The 15915-nt window shown below is 51.2% G+C and overlaps 1 protein-coding gene across 1 annotated transcript in view; it reads left to right on the forward strand.

Moving 5' to 3' along the window:
• Positions 1-15915, forward strand: part of NUP214 (nucleoporin 214) — a 97038-nt gene that overhangs the window by 56950 nt on the left and 24173 nt on the right. The window contains exons 27-29 of the mRNA XM_048512150.1: positions 3997-4102; positions 10017-10081; positions 10638-12362. Of these exons, the coding sequence (XP_048368107.1) occupies positions 3997-4102; positions 10017-10081; positions 10638-12362 (1896 nt within the window). The remainder of the gene's footprint in view (positions 1-3996; positions 4103-10016; positions 10082-10637; positions 12363-15915) is intronic.

The following is a 15915-nucleotide window of genomic DNA, read 5'->3' on the forward strand; positions in this document are numbered from 1 at the left end:
ATAGAATCTGACCATTACGTTGTCCATGAAGAGTTTCATAAGTGATAATACTGTCTGAGACTATTAAGACTATTAAGACTCTAGTAACAGTCTAATTTGCACAATTTCCATTTAAACAATGACGATAACCTAAAATTCTGAAGCAAATCTAAGTCTCTAACTGCAGATGCTCACACTGAAATTGCTGGAGATCACCTCTTCCTATATTTATTCCAAATCAAGAGATTGGCTGTTTTCCAGTCTGTGGGGCTGTGGTCTGGTTTGAATAACTGCTGTTTCAGAGTTCTTCATTCACTTGCAGAAAGTTGTTTGATGTTATCTAGAGAAAGGGAAGGGAGTTAAGGTGATGAGGAACCTGTTTCTGGTGGTTCTTTAAGTTCCTCCAAATCCAAATCCAAAACCTTTATTAGGCATAAAACCGGAGTGTGTCATGAATTCCAAATACAATAAAAAGATCATTATTGCACAACTTGCAGTACACAGAGTAAAAATGCAGAGATTTCAGCATTAGAGTTATTTAGAAGCTTAGCCATTTTTATCTTATCAGAAAGGAGCATAAATCCTGTTGGTAGTACAGTTCTCAAATCAGTTCTGATGTTGTTGTATTTTGAACAGCGAAGCAGAATATGAGAAAGTGAATCAGTTGTATTAGGACAGAAACGACAGCCACGCTCATTTTGTGGGATATTAGAGAAGCGACCTTGAAGTTCCTTCTTTGGCATCTTACCAACCTACCCATATACTCCTTTTTCCTATTCTCTTCTATACCAGAGATACTGATTTATGAAGTCTCTGTCTAAAGTTCTTTAAAATAGTTATTTCTTACAGCTCATACTATGTAAGTGCAAGTTATTTAAACTGAAAGCCCAATCCAAAATAAATGCCATTTCCAGCAGCCAGTGGCTGAGACCTGAGGTCTGTGCCTGATTCTGGTTGCACCCTTGTGATGTCCCCTGCAGCACCAAGAACCTGGAAGCCAGTGTTTCTGGCACTTCTGTGTGGCAGGGTTCTGGTCTGGGTGGGCAGAGTCTCTCTTCTTTTGAAGCAAGCCTTTATTGGCATAGACAGCAGTACAACAATAATAAAAACGGATTAAAAAGCATATACAATACAGGAAATACATGTTAGGTCAAAGGAAATCTACTGGCGTTTAATAATTTCCAGGAGAAAGTCTGCCACTATCATACAGAGAGAAGGATCAGGGTTGTCCAACAAGTAGTGTAATCTAATTAAATCGGGGAGATGGGGTAAATGTAAAGGAGTAAGATTCACATACTTGGATCTGATTTCCTTGAATCTGAGACAGTGAAGTAATTGGTGGGCAGAGTCTCTCCTTGCTTCAACTTTCATGCTCGGGAGAAAGAGACTAGTTGCACAGGCAGAGATGAACCTTGTGCTGCCGGCCCTAAACAGCTGAAAAAGCTGCCACAAGTATTTCCTCCCCACTTCCTGGTCCTTGCTAAAATTTGGTTAAACGTACTTTCTATCCCTTCCCGTTTTCCCAAGTCAGCTCACAATACAGGTATATGAAAAGCACTGTTAATACTAGCCCCCTGATAAGCATAAGCATTTATTGTCATTGTGCACGCACAACAAAAATTTACAGCAGCATTCCTCGATACACGCAATTTCAGACTCATACCCCATTCTCACTTTCCCCTTCCTCCACCCATCCCTACACAGCCCCAAACACATCAACACGAAGCCACAGAGTTCAGCATCGCCAAAGACATAGTGTTCGGGTCTGTTACTCCGGTCATCAAGCAAGACTCAAGAAGGTTTCAAGAGCTTTATTGGAACCGTGTCAGCCCAAGGCTCAGATAGCTGAAACTGAAGTTTGGCTCTCTGGCCTCTGGTATAAGTTACAGAATGGTTCAACCCATAACCCTCCCACCCTCACATTCCCATAATATCAGCATTAGAAAGGACGGTGGGAACAGAAGCGTTGTTTAGGACAGATGGTTCACTCCTTCGGAGGAAGGCAGATAAGAGTGAACATTTAAGCTCTGTTGACTAGTTACATGCAAGCAAGGAGAGGCCTCCTTAGCCTCGGGCGATGAGAATGGCTGGACCATCTGTGGCCTTGGTGCGGACGTCCAAGCTGCCAGGCCCAGAATGGCGCAGGCCTGACACATAGAACAGAAGAAGAGTTTGGATTTATACTCCCCCCCTTTCTCTCCTGCAAAGAGACTCAAAGGGGCTGACAATCTCCTTTCCCTTCCCCTCTCACAACAAACACCCTGTGAGGTAGGCGGGGCTGAGAGAGATCCGAAGAGCTGTGACTCGCCCAAGGTCACCCAGCTGGCGTGTGTTGGAGTGCTCAAGCTAATCTGGTTCCCCAGATAAGCCTCCACAGCTCAAGTGGCAGAGCTGGGAATCAAACCCGGTTCCTCCAGATGTGAATGTACCTCCTCTTAGCCACTATGCCACTGCGAAGTAGCCCATAAGTAGTGAGCACAGCGAAACAGACCTCCACCAAGGCCAGGTAAAAGCCGTTAACATCTGTAAGCATCTGCACGTGAACTGGCCCATGGACTGAAAGGCCCCTGTAGGAATTTGGAAGGAGTGGCGCTGTAGGATGGGAGATCCACAGAGTGGGCGACATAGCAGAAAAAACCCTCACACCCTTTGAGCCAAATAGCTCTTTTCGGAAATGAATTAGCCCCGTGGTGGCGAACCTTTGGCACTCCAGATGTTATGGACTACAATTCCCATCAGCCCCTGCCAATTGGCCATGCTGCATTAGCCCATCACACCCAGCTTGTTCCTGTAAAATCTCCTCCCCCACCCAATACACACACGCACTGTGGCTGATAAGGCATCTGCTATGCAATGGGGGCGAATGTCCCTCGCAGCAGGATTTCTTGTATGGATGTTTCCCCTCCAGCCCTGCTTTCATTTTCTAGTCTCCCCGCGGCAAGCAAGACCGCTTTTAGCATGAAGGCAATTTTGCTTCACCTCCAGAGCAGGGAGATTTTCCAGTAAGCAACTTTTTGCCCTGGATCTCTTCCTTGCACCCACGGCCAGCCTGCCTAGTTACACCCTTCCCGCTCTTTGCACTGCTGTCTGTGCCTTCCCCTTGCCCCCTCCCCTTCCATACTGCCAGGTCCTTCCTTCCTTCTCCAAACACTCATATAGATATATCAATGTATCGATATAACAGAGTTGGCTTTTGCAAGTAACATCACAAGCAGGGTCTCTTTTCTGGCTCTAGCCCAGGGCTGGAGTGAGGGGAAACAGTTCCCGGGGCAAACGTACGCCCCTGCCACGCCCTGGAACGCCCCTGCCAGGCCTCTGCTCTGGCACGTACCGGGTGCGTCATGCACCCCACATCCCCTTGGCGCTACACCACTGCTCTAGCCTACCTCCCCCTCTTTGATGATTGGGCAGGATTTCTAAAACTTTTTTTTTACAAGCCTCCTTTTTAAAAGAAGCCTGTCTCCTGCGGCAGCAGGGAGAGAGAGAGTGGGAGAGAAAGAGAGTGCTGGTGTGTGTGGAGACGAATGGGGATGGAGGGAGAATATCAGCTCTGTAGTATTGGGACTGCTGAGTGTTGTCAGATCTGAGTGCTGTCAGTGCCTTCAAGAGGAGCAGAGTTAAGAGAACCAGGAAACACAGGCCTGTTGAGATTAGCTGCAGGGAAGATTGGCCTGCCTCCTCGTGCGTAAACAAACAAACGTGAGGAGATCACACTTCAGTCCCACTTCACAGCTAAAAGGCCCAAGGTAAGTGTTCCATGAGTAATGGGCCATGCGTACTTTTGTGGCAGCTTCTGTTACTCAGTGCTAACCTCCATTGACTTTTGTTGTAATACCTTTATCTGGTGAACTGAAATAGTTACGCTGGGTGGTTTTAGAAGGTGACTCAAGACACTTGTATCGGGGGAAAACCAAGGGTGGCACAGAGCATGCCTTTGTCTTGCATGCTCACTCTCTGTGTGCATGCATGCGCGTGTGCAAAGACTCTCCTTTTTCATAACTGGCGCTGTTTTTTCAGCTCAAGGGACAACGAGGACTGCCACATCCGTCGCCTCACCTGCTGCGGTTCCGGCCCCACCAAGCGCTCCCCAGTTCACCAAGGCGTTTGCCTTTCACTCCTCAGGGTTTGTATGGGCCGTGTATCCTCGCCCCCTCCCGTTCTTGAGCTTGCAAAAATCGTTTTCTGCCGTTCGTCTTCATTAGCCTTTGGCATTGCTCTGTAGCCCACTTCTGTGAGGTGTAATCGCACAGCATGACATCAGCGGTCAACTATGCCCTTCTGCGCCCAAGGTCTCTTCAACTTAATCTTTCTCAGTTCAGTGAGTTTCCTACCCGAAACCAAGCAAGCAAGCAAGCCTTTATTGGCATAGGAGCAGCAGTGGCGTAGGAGGTTAAAAGCTCATGTATCGAATCTGGAGGAACCGGATTTGATTCCCAGCTCTGCCGCCTGAGCTGTGGAGGCTTATCTGGGGAATTCAGATTAGCCTGTACACTCCCACACACGCGAGCTGGGTGACCTTGGGCTAGTCACAGCTCTTCTGAGCTCTCTCAGCCCCACCCACCTCACAGGGTGTTTGTTGTGAGGGGGGAAGGGCAAGGAGATTGTGAGCCCCTTTGAGTCTCCTGCAGGAGAGAAAGGGGGGATATAAATCCAAACTCTTCTTCTTCTTCTTGTTCTTCATAGACAACAGTACAACAATAATAAAAAACGAATTAAAAAGCATATACAATACAGGAAATAAACGTTAGGTCAAAGGAAATCTACTGGCGTTTAGTAATTTCCAGGAGAAAGTCTGCCACTATCATACAGAGAGAAGGATCAGGATTGTCCAACAAGTAGTGTAATCTAATTAAATTGAGGAGATGGGGTAAATGTAAAGGAGTAAGATTCACATACTTGGATATGATTTCCTTGAATCTGAGACAGTGTAGTAATTGGTGGGCCAGAGATTCAACTGAGCCATCGTTACATGGGCACAATGATGGCTCAGTTGAATCTCTGGCCCTACCTAAAACCAGCACAAGAAACACTGTGCAAGAATGGCCAGTGTACATTTTGGGGCCTACACACAGTTCTTTTGTCCTGGGACAGAAGCTGTCCAAGTATGAAAGAGTTAACACGCCAGCCTATTGAAAAGAACCATTATCAAGAAGGTGCTCAGCAAAATAAGCAGATGAGACGGACAGGTGCAGAAGTTAGACACCGAAGGCTCTCTGGGGAAAACAAATACCCCTTTTCATTCGGAGAAGGGCCAAGACTTGGATGTGAGTTTCATGTCCCTGGGGCCACTACAGAAGAGACCCTGTCTTGTGTACTGCTGTACTACTTTCCAGCGCCTTGCTTGAAGCCGCTATCTCTAACCTTTTGGGGGAGCATACACTGTTTTGTATACTCTTCATACATACAATCCAATTTTATGTAGTTAAATCATTTTCAGCAGCCTTTCTTCCTTCCAGAGCTCAAGGCAGATTACAATATATAAATAAAATACATCAAATAGCATACATATCTATCCGGAAACCAACATTTTAAATCACTGTTTAGGTCACCTTTAATCAAAAGCAGTCCTAAAGAAAACTGTATGTCTCCTAGCGGTTGAAAGTGAGGGTGCCAAGCCCACCTCCCTGGGGAGATTGTTCCATAATCATGGGGCTGCCACTGAGAAGGCCCTCTCTCATGTGCCCACCAGATGAGCTCCTCTGATTGGTGGGACGGTGAGGAGGCCCTCTCTCTGTGACCTTAATTCTTAGACCATAGGTGTCAAACTCGTGGCCCTCCAGATGTTATAGACTACAGTCCCCATCATCCCCTGCCAGCATGATGCTGGCAGGGGATGATGGGAACTGTAGTTCATAACATCTGGAGGGCCACGAGTTTGACACCCGTGTCTTAGACAGTTCTGCCTCACGCAGCTGTGACCCAGAAACAATACCCGAGACGGCTTTATGCAAATATGGTTGGCAGTGATTTGGGCTGCCCAGAGCAAGGGGGCTCTTCCAAACTGGGGGGGGGGGGGGCTAGTGGCCTGATATTGCAGTATTGTTAGCACCTGCTCACTGCCAGTAATGCTGCAAGGCAGGGCCTACTATACTGCAAGAGCATCTATTACACTCATGCTCTTCTCTGTGCTCGAGGTGCTTCCTGCATGCCCTGAATCACTTTGTGCATTCCTACTTTTCTTCCCATTTCCAAAAAAGTCTTTTCCTCTGTAAATGAGCAGCCAGAGGAGAGCCCCAACTCCACCCCCAAAAGCCCCATGAATGCCCGCCAAAAGCGGGAGACGAACTGGGGTCCCCGATTGGAGACCACCTTGCGGGGTGCCCCGTGGAGCCAGTAGATGTGGGTCAGGAATAAGCAGACCAGTTTCTGGGCCGAAGGGAGCCGCTTACAGGGGACGAAGTGGGCCTGTTTTGAGAAAAACCATGCAAATGAAGGAAGGGGCTACCTGAGTAAGCCCAGACTTGGCTCTCAGTGGCTGAGATCACCAGTGGGAAAGAGAAGAATTAGCCCAGTGGGAGAATTTGAGGAGCACTCCAGATAGCCTGGTGGACCACCTCCCATCAGCCCCTGCTGGCATGGGGCTGATGGGAATTGTAGTCCATGAACATCTGGAGTGCCATGTTTTGAGAAACACCATCCAAATGAAGGAGGGGGCTACCTGAGTAAGCCCAGACTTGGCTCTCAGTGGCTGAGATCACCAGTGGGAAAGACAAGAATTAGCCCAGTGGTGGCAAACCTGTGGCACTCCAGATGTTCATGAACTACAATTCCCATCAGCCCCTGCCGGCATGGGGCTGATGGGAATTGTAGTCCATGAACTTCTGGAGTGCCATAGGTTCTCCACCACGGAATTAGCCCATACCAGAGTGAATTCAGAGAAGTGAGCTATACGAGTCTGTAGCAAAGGGGAAGAACAGTTGCAGACAGAGTCCCTCTTGCCCTCCATTCTTGTTACCAGAGTGGACTGATCCCCATTGATCAGAATCTTGCATGTCAGACACACTCTGCATCTCTTTCCCTCTCTCTTCATGCACCCCACAGATATTTGTTGGCATGATAACTACGTATTCACCAACACTGTGCTCAGTACCCTACAGTTCCCTTTCTTTTTCCTTTAAAGATTTGAGATTAAAAGCACAGCTACCCAGGCCTCGCTTGTTAGCAACCGAAATATCTCCTGTCGTCGTTGTGTTTGGCAGCCCGAGGGTGGCCCCTTGCCACGATCGTGGATGTGGGGACATATTTAATGCAAAGCCTTTCATCTGAGCATCGCTTTGATGCTAGCGCCTGATGAAATGTGCTCAAAAGAGGAGATGCAAATAGGGATGTCTAGACCAGTTTGAAAGCGCCAAAAACTAGGAAAGGATGCTGTAGCCTGATGGGCAGATTGTTGCTCAAAGGGAGGGGGGGTTGCCCATAAGCTACTCAGAGAGGTGACTAAATCATCTCGGCGCCATCTGGAAGCCTTGGTTATGTAAGCAGTCACACACAGAGGAGCATGTGTCGGAACGGGGGGGGGGGGGAAGCGGTCAAGTCCAGCGCACTAATCAGGCCTGTGACTGCTGCTGAGAGCAGGGGTGTCAAGCATGCAGCGCAGGGGGTGGATCTGGCCCGTTGAGGGGGCTTAACAGGCCTGCGATCCAGCTCAGACACCACCACCACCACTCCCAATCTGGCCTGTCAAGGTTGGGGAGTTAACTCAATTGGCAGTCACCCCATCCTGCCACGGGCTCACCACACCAGGTACCACCATCACCACCACCCCGGTGCCATTCTGGGGCCAGCTTAGGCACACCCCGTCCCAGTGGCGTAGCACCAAGGCAGGAGAGCGCAACGCACCGGGCGTGCACCGGTGCGGGGACATGGCAAGGGCGTTCCAACGCAGGGGTGTGGCAGGGGCACAGGGCGTACTCGTGCCCCATGCGCAGTCCCCTTTCACTACGGCCTTGCCCCGCCCCCAGGACCCTGCCCAACCAAGTTGCAACACCCCTGGTTTAGAGCAAACAAGAGTATAAACCTTGGCATCCTCCGTTTTCCACCAGGAAGCAGGAATTCTGCAGTTCTTGCAACTCGCACATCCACTCAATCGGCATATTTTCTCCAAGTTGTGAAACTGAGAAGGGCGTGGAAGCCCACGATGCTTTCCTGAACACACGGAGATGCCACTGGGCCCTCCTTTGTGGCCTGATTTCCCCACACTGTCAGGACCAGTCGAGAGCCAAGGATACACAGGCTCATTTCAGGCTGCTTGCAGAAGCAAGGAACACAACAGGGCCCTAATTATAATCTCTAATGGGGTCCCGATGCTGTCTTACCCTATAAAACTGTTGTAAAAATGACCTCATGTTGTGTACATTGAGTGCTTGGAACAGTCAAGACTTCAGCATAAAGCACAGGTGTCAAACTCACGGCCCTCCAGATGTTGTGGACTACAGTTCCCATCATCCCCTGACAGCATCATGCTGGCAGTGGATGATGGGAACTGTAGTCCATAACATCTGGAGGGCCACGAGTTTGACACCTATGGCATAAAGGCTGTAGTGCTGGAATTCTTTAGGAGAAATGATACAGCCTTTGGAATAATAAAAAAGTCAAGGTCACAGAATAGGATTTGGGCAGTACTTCCTCCCTTATTTGGTACATTGTGATGTCTGCATGGTTGCTCTTAGATAGAAATACAATTTTTAAAAATGATGCTGATTGTGGTCTACCCTGTCATATAGTCTGACTATATCGGGTCTGGCAGGGGCTGATGGGATTTGTAGTCCACAAACATCTGGAGAGCCGCAGGTTGCAGACCCCTGGACTATACCTTTTGAGCCACAATGTGGGGAAGGGGTTAGGGTTATCTGTCATCTCCACATAGAGCGGGACTCCTGCGCTAGGCATTTGTGTCAAAGTTGTGTTGTTTTCTGAAGCCTGCACTGCAACCTGTCTTGGTCACCTCCAAGGATTTTTGACTCCCTGCAGGTGATTAGCCACGTTGACTACCAAACAGTATGAACCAAGTGTTTTTCTGTGTGGTAGTAGAAGAGTTGGTATTTGTACCTCTCTTCACTCCACTGTAAGAATCTCAAAGCAATTTACAATCGCAGTCCATTCTCCCCACCACCACAACAGACACCTTGTGAGGTCAGTGGGGCAGAGAGGGCTGTGGCTCGCTTTAAGTTATCCAGCAGGCTTCATGGGGAGTAGCCTGAATCAAACCCGGTTCTCCAGATTAGAGTCCACTGCTCTTAACCACTGCACCACCCTGGTACTCCAGTAATTCTTCAGGTAGGAGATCAACAAACTGTCTGATAATCAGAAAATCAGCATGTTGGAGCAATTGTTCCCCAGCACAGATACAGTTCACTGTGTGCACATGAATAGATTAGGTATCCACAACTGATTTCCCAAAGGTTTAGCTTGGTCCTGAGAATCTAGCATAAACGGGGAGTCCTTTTTGAAGGAGGAGGAGGAGTAGAAGAGTTGGATTTATATCCCCCCTTTCTCTCCTATAGGAGACTCAAAGAGTACACCTGCTCTTAACCACTACGCCACTGTCGCTCCTTTTTGCTTGCCACTGAGCCAGCAGGGCACATAAAAAGGGAACGGATCTGTCAAAACCTGAATTGCTGTTCAGTTTTAGGGTTAGAGAGTCTTTGGCTCATTCCGCACATGCAGAATAATGCACTTTCAAACTGCTTTCAGTGCTCTTTGAAGCTGTGCGGAATAGCAAAATCCACTTGCAAACAGTTGTGAAAGTGGTTTGAAAACACATTATTTTGTGTGTGTGGAAGGGGCCTTTGTGTTGTGCTTCGACAGAAATTCCAGAGGGTCAAAGCTAGCACTGAGGCAATGGTGTAGCGCCAACGGGGTAAGGGGGCGGTACGCCCTGGGCGCACACCGGAGCGGGGGCGCAGGACGCACTCCAGATGCTCATTTCTCATTGCTCATTTCAAAATACAACCCTGCTTTTTTAAAAAAATAGACAAAATTAGTTGCGGGTGGTGTGGGAAAGAGTCCGATTGTTTCATGCACATTTTCCCCTCTAGGCCTGGGTTTAACTTTGCTGCAGTTCCCCCAAACCCTGCGACACCTGGCTCTGCTGCTTCACAAGGTAAGAACACCTGTCATGAAATGGTCAAAGGGGGATGCTGGGGGAGCTCTTTATCCAGCCTTCTGTGTTTTTCTGAGCACAGCCTTCTTTCAAGTCAAATGGGTCACTTAGGACTTCCTCCAGGGTCTCAGGCAGAGGGACAGACTTTCCCAGTTCCAGCTCCCAGGGATCTGAATGTGGTGCCTTCGAGCATGCAAAAATGATTCTCGTTACTGAGCAACAGCGGCCACTGAGAATCTTGCACCAAGAGCGACTGGGTTATTCAGACTCAGTGCAGTGATCTACAACAGAGGCTTTCTGGGAGGAGGTAAGGCCCAAGCAGGCAGTCATACAGAGGTGCAAGAGGCCACCTCTTCCATGGGTGGGTATTTTGTGTTTCCAGAAGCCTTTAGTTTGGGTTCCTTGAGACACACCACCGGTTCTTTCATCACACCGAGTTTGTGGATTCCTGTGTTAGAGCAGCTCTCGCCCTTCCCGTGACAGCTGTCCACACATCCCTCTTGATCCTGCACTCTGAGTGTTGCCTGCTAATATTAGATATTTGCCTTATTTGTAGCAACGGCCAGCCCTGCAAAAGAATCAAGCCAGCCGGATGCATTCTCCCTCGAGGGGAATGCTAAATTTGGAACCGTTCCAGAGAGCCCGTTTTCTTTTGGGTCCGCAAAACCATCCAGCCTTTTGGGAGCCCCCGTGATGAGCACCGGTTCTGGAGATCCCAGCCAGGCCAACAACCAAGCGGCCACAACTGCAGCTTCTCTTCCCTCCACCACCTCCACCAAATTGGAGAACCTTCCACCGAAACACGGAGACCCCGTATTCCAGGGCACTGCGGCTGGGGAGACTCTCGGGAGCTTCTCAGGCCTGAGAGTGGGCCAAGCTGACGAGAACGTGAAGGCTGTGTCTTCAAAACCTCCGTACGGCACCACGACAAATGGACAGCCGCCGAAAGCCATTGCAGCGCCTTCTGGGTTCGCCCTTGAAAGCTCTCAGCCGGCCGGCAAACCAGCAGAGCCTGTGGTGACCGTGGTCACGACCACCAATTCGTCCTCTGCAGCGGTCAGCGCGGGCACCATCTTCGGCAATGTCCAGATGGTCAACCCGGCGGCTCCTGGCGTTTTCGGCACGGGAGCGTCACCAGCTGGGAGCAAGCCGGTGTTTGCATTCGGCGTTCAACAAGCAAACGCTTCAACGGGATCGCCCGCCGTTTTGGCTCCCACTCCGACATCCTCGGCTCTGTCCTTCGGGAGTCTGTTGAGCCCAGTGGCGACGGCTGTCACTTCAGCACCCCCTGCCAAAGGAGAGCCGGAGGCCCAAACTGTCCCAGCTCCTGAAAAGCCACCGCCGGACGATGGGGGTTTGCCTGTACCAGCGCAGCCACAGGGACAGACCGCAGAGCTTCCTCAGGAACCCCCTTCTCATGAGCCCCCGCCTCCCGGAGAGGAAGCTACGGTCAGCCTCGGCTCTTCCGCAGCAGGGCCCACCAAAGACGCAGCCCCCGCCCCGCCTTCCAGCGAGTTGCAGGCGGAGGTTCCTACACCAGTCTCCACTTCAGACCCCCCTTCTTCAGTGATCTCAGCCCCAGCAAACACAGCCTCAGCACCAGCAGAAACGGCCGGGGCGCTCCCCTCTTCCTCCAGCCCGAGCACATCTCTCCAGGCACCAACCACAAGCACTTTGGCCTTCACGGTTGCCTCTTCAAGCCCTTCCGTGTTCGAGCAGCCCCCGGCATCCAGTTCTTCCGGCTCAGGGTTCAGCCAGCCTGCAGCAGACACCGGGGCTAGCCCAGTCTTCGGCCAGCTCTCGGCAGCAACGACGGCACCGGCCCTGTTTGGCCAACCTGCCTCCACGCCAGCGTCCACCTCTACTGCCACTACCGGCACTGGGTTTAACACGTCCGCTTTTGCCGCAACAAGTGCCGGAGGCTTCGGTCAGCCGGCCTTCGGCCAAGCTCCGGCCTTTGGCCAGCCGGCAAACACGTCAGGCAGCTTCAACTTCAGCCAGACGGCCTTTGGAGCAACTCCTGCTTTTGGCCAGGTTGCTTCGTCCACTGCCTCGGCTTCCGGCACGGGGCACGTTTTCGGAGTGCCGTCCAGCACCAACACCACCAGCTCCTTCTCTTTCGGCCAGCCTTCGGCCACCACAAGCGGCGGGCTCTTTGGCCAAAGCGGCACGCCGGCTTTCGGGCAGAGTTCCGGCTTCAGCCAGGGCGGATCTGTATTTGGCAACGCAGCTGCGACCACGCCCACCTCTTCCATTGGATTCACCTTCTGTCAAGCTTCAGGTAAGAAACAGGAGGCATTGTTAAAGGGAAGCATAAATATAAAGCAGTGGCAGCAGTGGGCACCTTAAAACAGTGTAAAGGTTGAGCAGGTTTCTAAAAGTTTCCGCTCCAATATAGAGGCAACCAATATAAAACGGTAGTGGAAAGTCCCATCAAGTCACAGCTTGCTTATGGCGACCCCTGGTGGGATGTTCAAGGTAAGAGACATTCAGAGGTGGTTTGCCGTAGCCTGGCTCTGCATGACAACCCTGGATTTCCTTTAAGGTCTCCCAACCAAATACTAACTCGGGCCCGTCCTGCTAAGCTTCTGAAATGTGATGAGATTGGGCTATAACAGGGGTCGGCAACCTTTTACACTCAAAGAGCCATTTGGACCCATTTTCCCCCGGAAAAGAAAATTCATGGAGCCGCACCCTTCTGGGGAGGGAATTCCCCATGCTCCCTGCGGTGGCCGACGCCGCTTTCTTCTCTCCCCCCCTCACCTCTGGGGGGGCAGATTCCCCACGCTCCCGCTAAGTCAGCGCCCACTTACAACAACACTATTTTCTCCCCCCACCCCCACCCCCACCCCCGCCGGAGTCTCCAAGCTCCCTGCTTGGGAGCGCGCGGTGGCCTGGCAGCCCGGTGGGGGCCGACGCCGCTGTTTTCTCTCCCCCCCCAGTCTCCAAGCTCCCTGCTTGGGAGCGCGCGGTGGCCTGGCAGCCCGGTGGGGGCCGACGCCGCTGGTTTCTCCCCCCCGCCAGAGTCTCCAAGCTCCCTGCTTGGGAGCGCGCGGTGGCCTGGCAGCCCGGTGGGGGCCGACGCCGCTGTTTTCTCTCCCCCCCAGTCTCCAAGCTCCCTGCTTGGGAGCGCGCGGTGGCCTGGCAGCCCGGTGGGGGCCGACAGCTGGTTTCTCCTCCCCGCCAGAGTCTCCAAGCTCCCTGCTTGGGAGCGCGCGGTGGCCTGGCAGCCCGGTGGGGGCCGACGCCGCTGTTTTCTCTCCCCCCCAGTCTCCAAGCTCCCTGCTTGGGAGCGCGCGGTGGCCTGGCAGCCCGGTGGGGGCCGACGCCGCTGGTTTCTCCCCCCCCCCGCCAGAGTCTCCAAGCTCCCTGCTTGGGAGCGCGCATTGGCCTGGCAGCCCGGTGGGGGCCGACGCCGCTGGTTTCTCCCCCCCCGCCAGAGTCTCCAAGCTCCCTGCTTGGGAGCGCGCGGTGGCCTGGCAGCCCGGTGGGGGCCGACGCCGCTGGTTTCTCCCCCCCCCCCAGTCTCCAAGCTCCCTGCTTGGGAGCGCCCGGTGGCCTGGCAGCCCGGTGGGGGCCGGACAGCTGGTTTCTCCCCAGCGAGTCTCCAAGCTCCCTGCTTGGGAGCGCCCGGTGGCCTGGCAGCCCGGTGGGGGCTGACGCCGCTGTTTTCTCCCCCCCCCCCGCCGGAGTCTCCAAGCTCCCTGCTTGGGGGCGCCCGGTGGCCTGGCAGCCCGGTGGGGGCCGACGCCGCTGTTTCTCCCCAGTCTCCAAGCTCCCTGCTTGGGAGCGCCCGGTGGCCTGGCAGCCCGGTGGGGGCCGACGCCGCTGTTTTCTCTCCCCCTCGGAGTCTCCAAGCTCCCTACTTGGGAGCGGGTGGCGGCCCGGTGGCGGCTGACGCTGCTGTTTTCTCTCCCAGCAGCGGGGGAATTCCCCACCTGGCCAGGAAGGGCCCGGGAGCCGCACCACGTGCTCAAAAGAGCCGTTTGCGGCTCGCGAGCCGCGGGTTCCCGACCCCCGGGCTATAAGCATAAGCATTTTTTAAAAATTGTCATTGTGCACGCACAACGAAATTTACAGCAGCATTCCTCGATGCACACAATTTCAGACTCATACCCCATCCTCACTTTCCCCTTCCTCCACCCATCCCTACACAGCCCCAAACACATCAACACGAAGTTCAGCATAGCCACAGCTCTAGAGTAGAAGCTGTCTCTAAGCCTCTTTGTCCTAGTTTTTATAGACCTGTATCTATCTTGGCCAATCAGATCAGGACAATGTAAAATGATGGCTCTTCTTTTGCCATAAGCTTTCCTGGCCTGGTAAAGCAAGAATATTGCAGCAGGCCCCTCTAATATCCAGTCCACACAAACTCACGCCACTTAGCACTCACAGCTGACCACACACGACTGCCTTCTGGCATTTTGTGCAAGATCAAACGAGGATTTTTTAAAGTACTTTGGGCAGCAAAAAGGTATTCAGTCAATCAGACCTTTATTAGGCATCAAAAACACAAACCAAATAACATATCAACATTTGTGCCCTATTAGTTAGTTAAAACCATGGTTAAAAATTCAGCTACCAGCTCTATTATCTCCGCTGACGGACTATCCAGAAGAAAGCGTGCCCATATTGTTGGATAGTCCCTTAAATAGGAGGGTGATATATTGGGAAAATCAGGTCTATAATAAGCGTGTTTAGGGCAAAAGCATAAAATATGTTCTACAGTTTCAACAGCATTAGTACAGTAGGGGCACATTTGCTCTTGGGAAGGTATCCTTAAAAAACGCCCATTAAGGAGAGCAGAGGGAAAGGAATTGCACCTTGCCCTGGTGTTAGAGCATTCAGATAGTGGGCCATCTGGGCTTTCTCTACAGTAATACCATAGTGAAGAGTATGAAGTATCAACAGAGTTTAAAGCGGAGCTACTCTGGTAAGATGAGAAGGTCTTTAGTCTTCTTGCACTCACTGCAGCCTCCTAGCACTCTTGGAAAAGAATACTCTCCACGCAAGATGTTCTTTCCATAGGAAGGTTTTTATTTTAGCAGTTGCAAGGTTACACAAGTCTATTCTATACAAGGCTATATAACTATACAGAACACTTCAGCACATACACAGAACTTAACTCAGACTCTATCTCTATCTCAACTTAGCATATACAATGCATACATCCAACAGGATACTTTTCCCCGCCCTGGCATCAGCCTCTCATTGGTCTAGAGTTACAGTTGAACTAACCAATCATGTTAAAGGTTAACTGTCCCATCGCCCCTAGACTGACTGTCTCCGGCCTTTGGGGTTGGAAAACTTCTGCTAACTTAGAAGATGACCTTTTTGTGAATTTTTACTCTCTTTTTATATATCATGATATGAAGAGCCTGATTCGCAGACCAAAGATTGATATTCATAGTCAATAAGATGGTTTTTTAAATTGTGTGGAATATTTCTTTGGGTGGCAACATTAATAAGGAACCCCAAGAGATTCCCAACGAAATTAACTTTTTTTCCATACAACGCCACCACTCAGAAGTCTGTAACTCGGGGCGAGCAGAAAATATGAAGCTGTTAAGAACATAAGAACATAAGAACAAGCCAGCTGGATCAGACCAGAGTCCATCTAGTCCAGCTCTCTGCTACTTGCAGTGGCCCACCAGGTGCCTTTGGGAGCTCACATGCAGGATGTGAAAGCAATGGCCTTCTGCTGCTGTTGCTCCCGAGCACCTGGACTGTTAAGGCATTTGCAATCTCAGATCAAAGAGGATCAAGATTGGTAGCCATAAATCAACTTCTCCTCCATAAATCTGTCCAAGCCCCTTTTAAAGCTATCCAGGTTA

The sequence above is a fragment of the Sphaerodactylus townsendi genome, linkage group LG12 (assembly GCF_021028975.2).
Source record: "Sphaerodactylus townsendi isolate TG3544 linkage group LG12, MPM_Stown_v2.3, whole genome shotgun sequence".
NCBI classification, from domain to species: domain Eukaryota; kingdom Metazoa; phylum Chordata; class Lepidosauria; order Squamata; family Sphaerodactylidae; genus Sphaerodactylus; species Sphaerodactylus townsendi.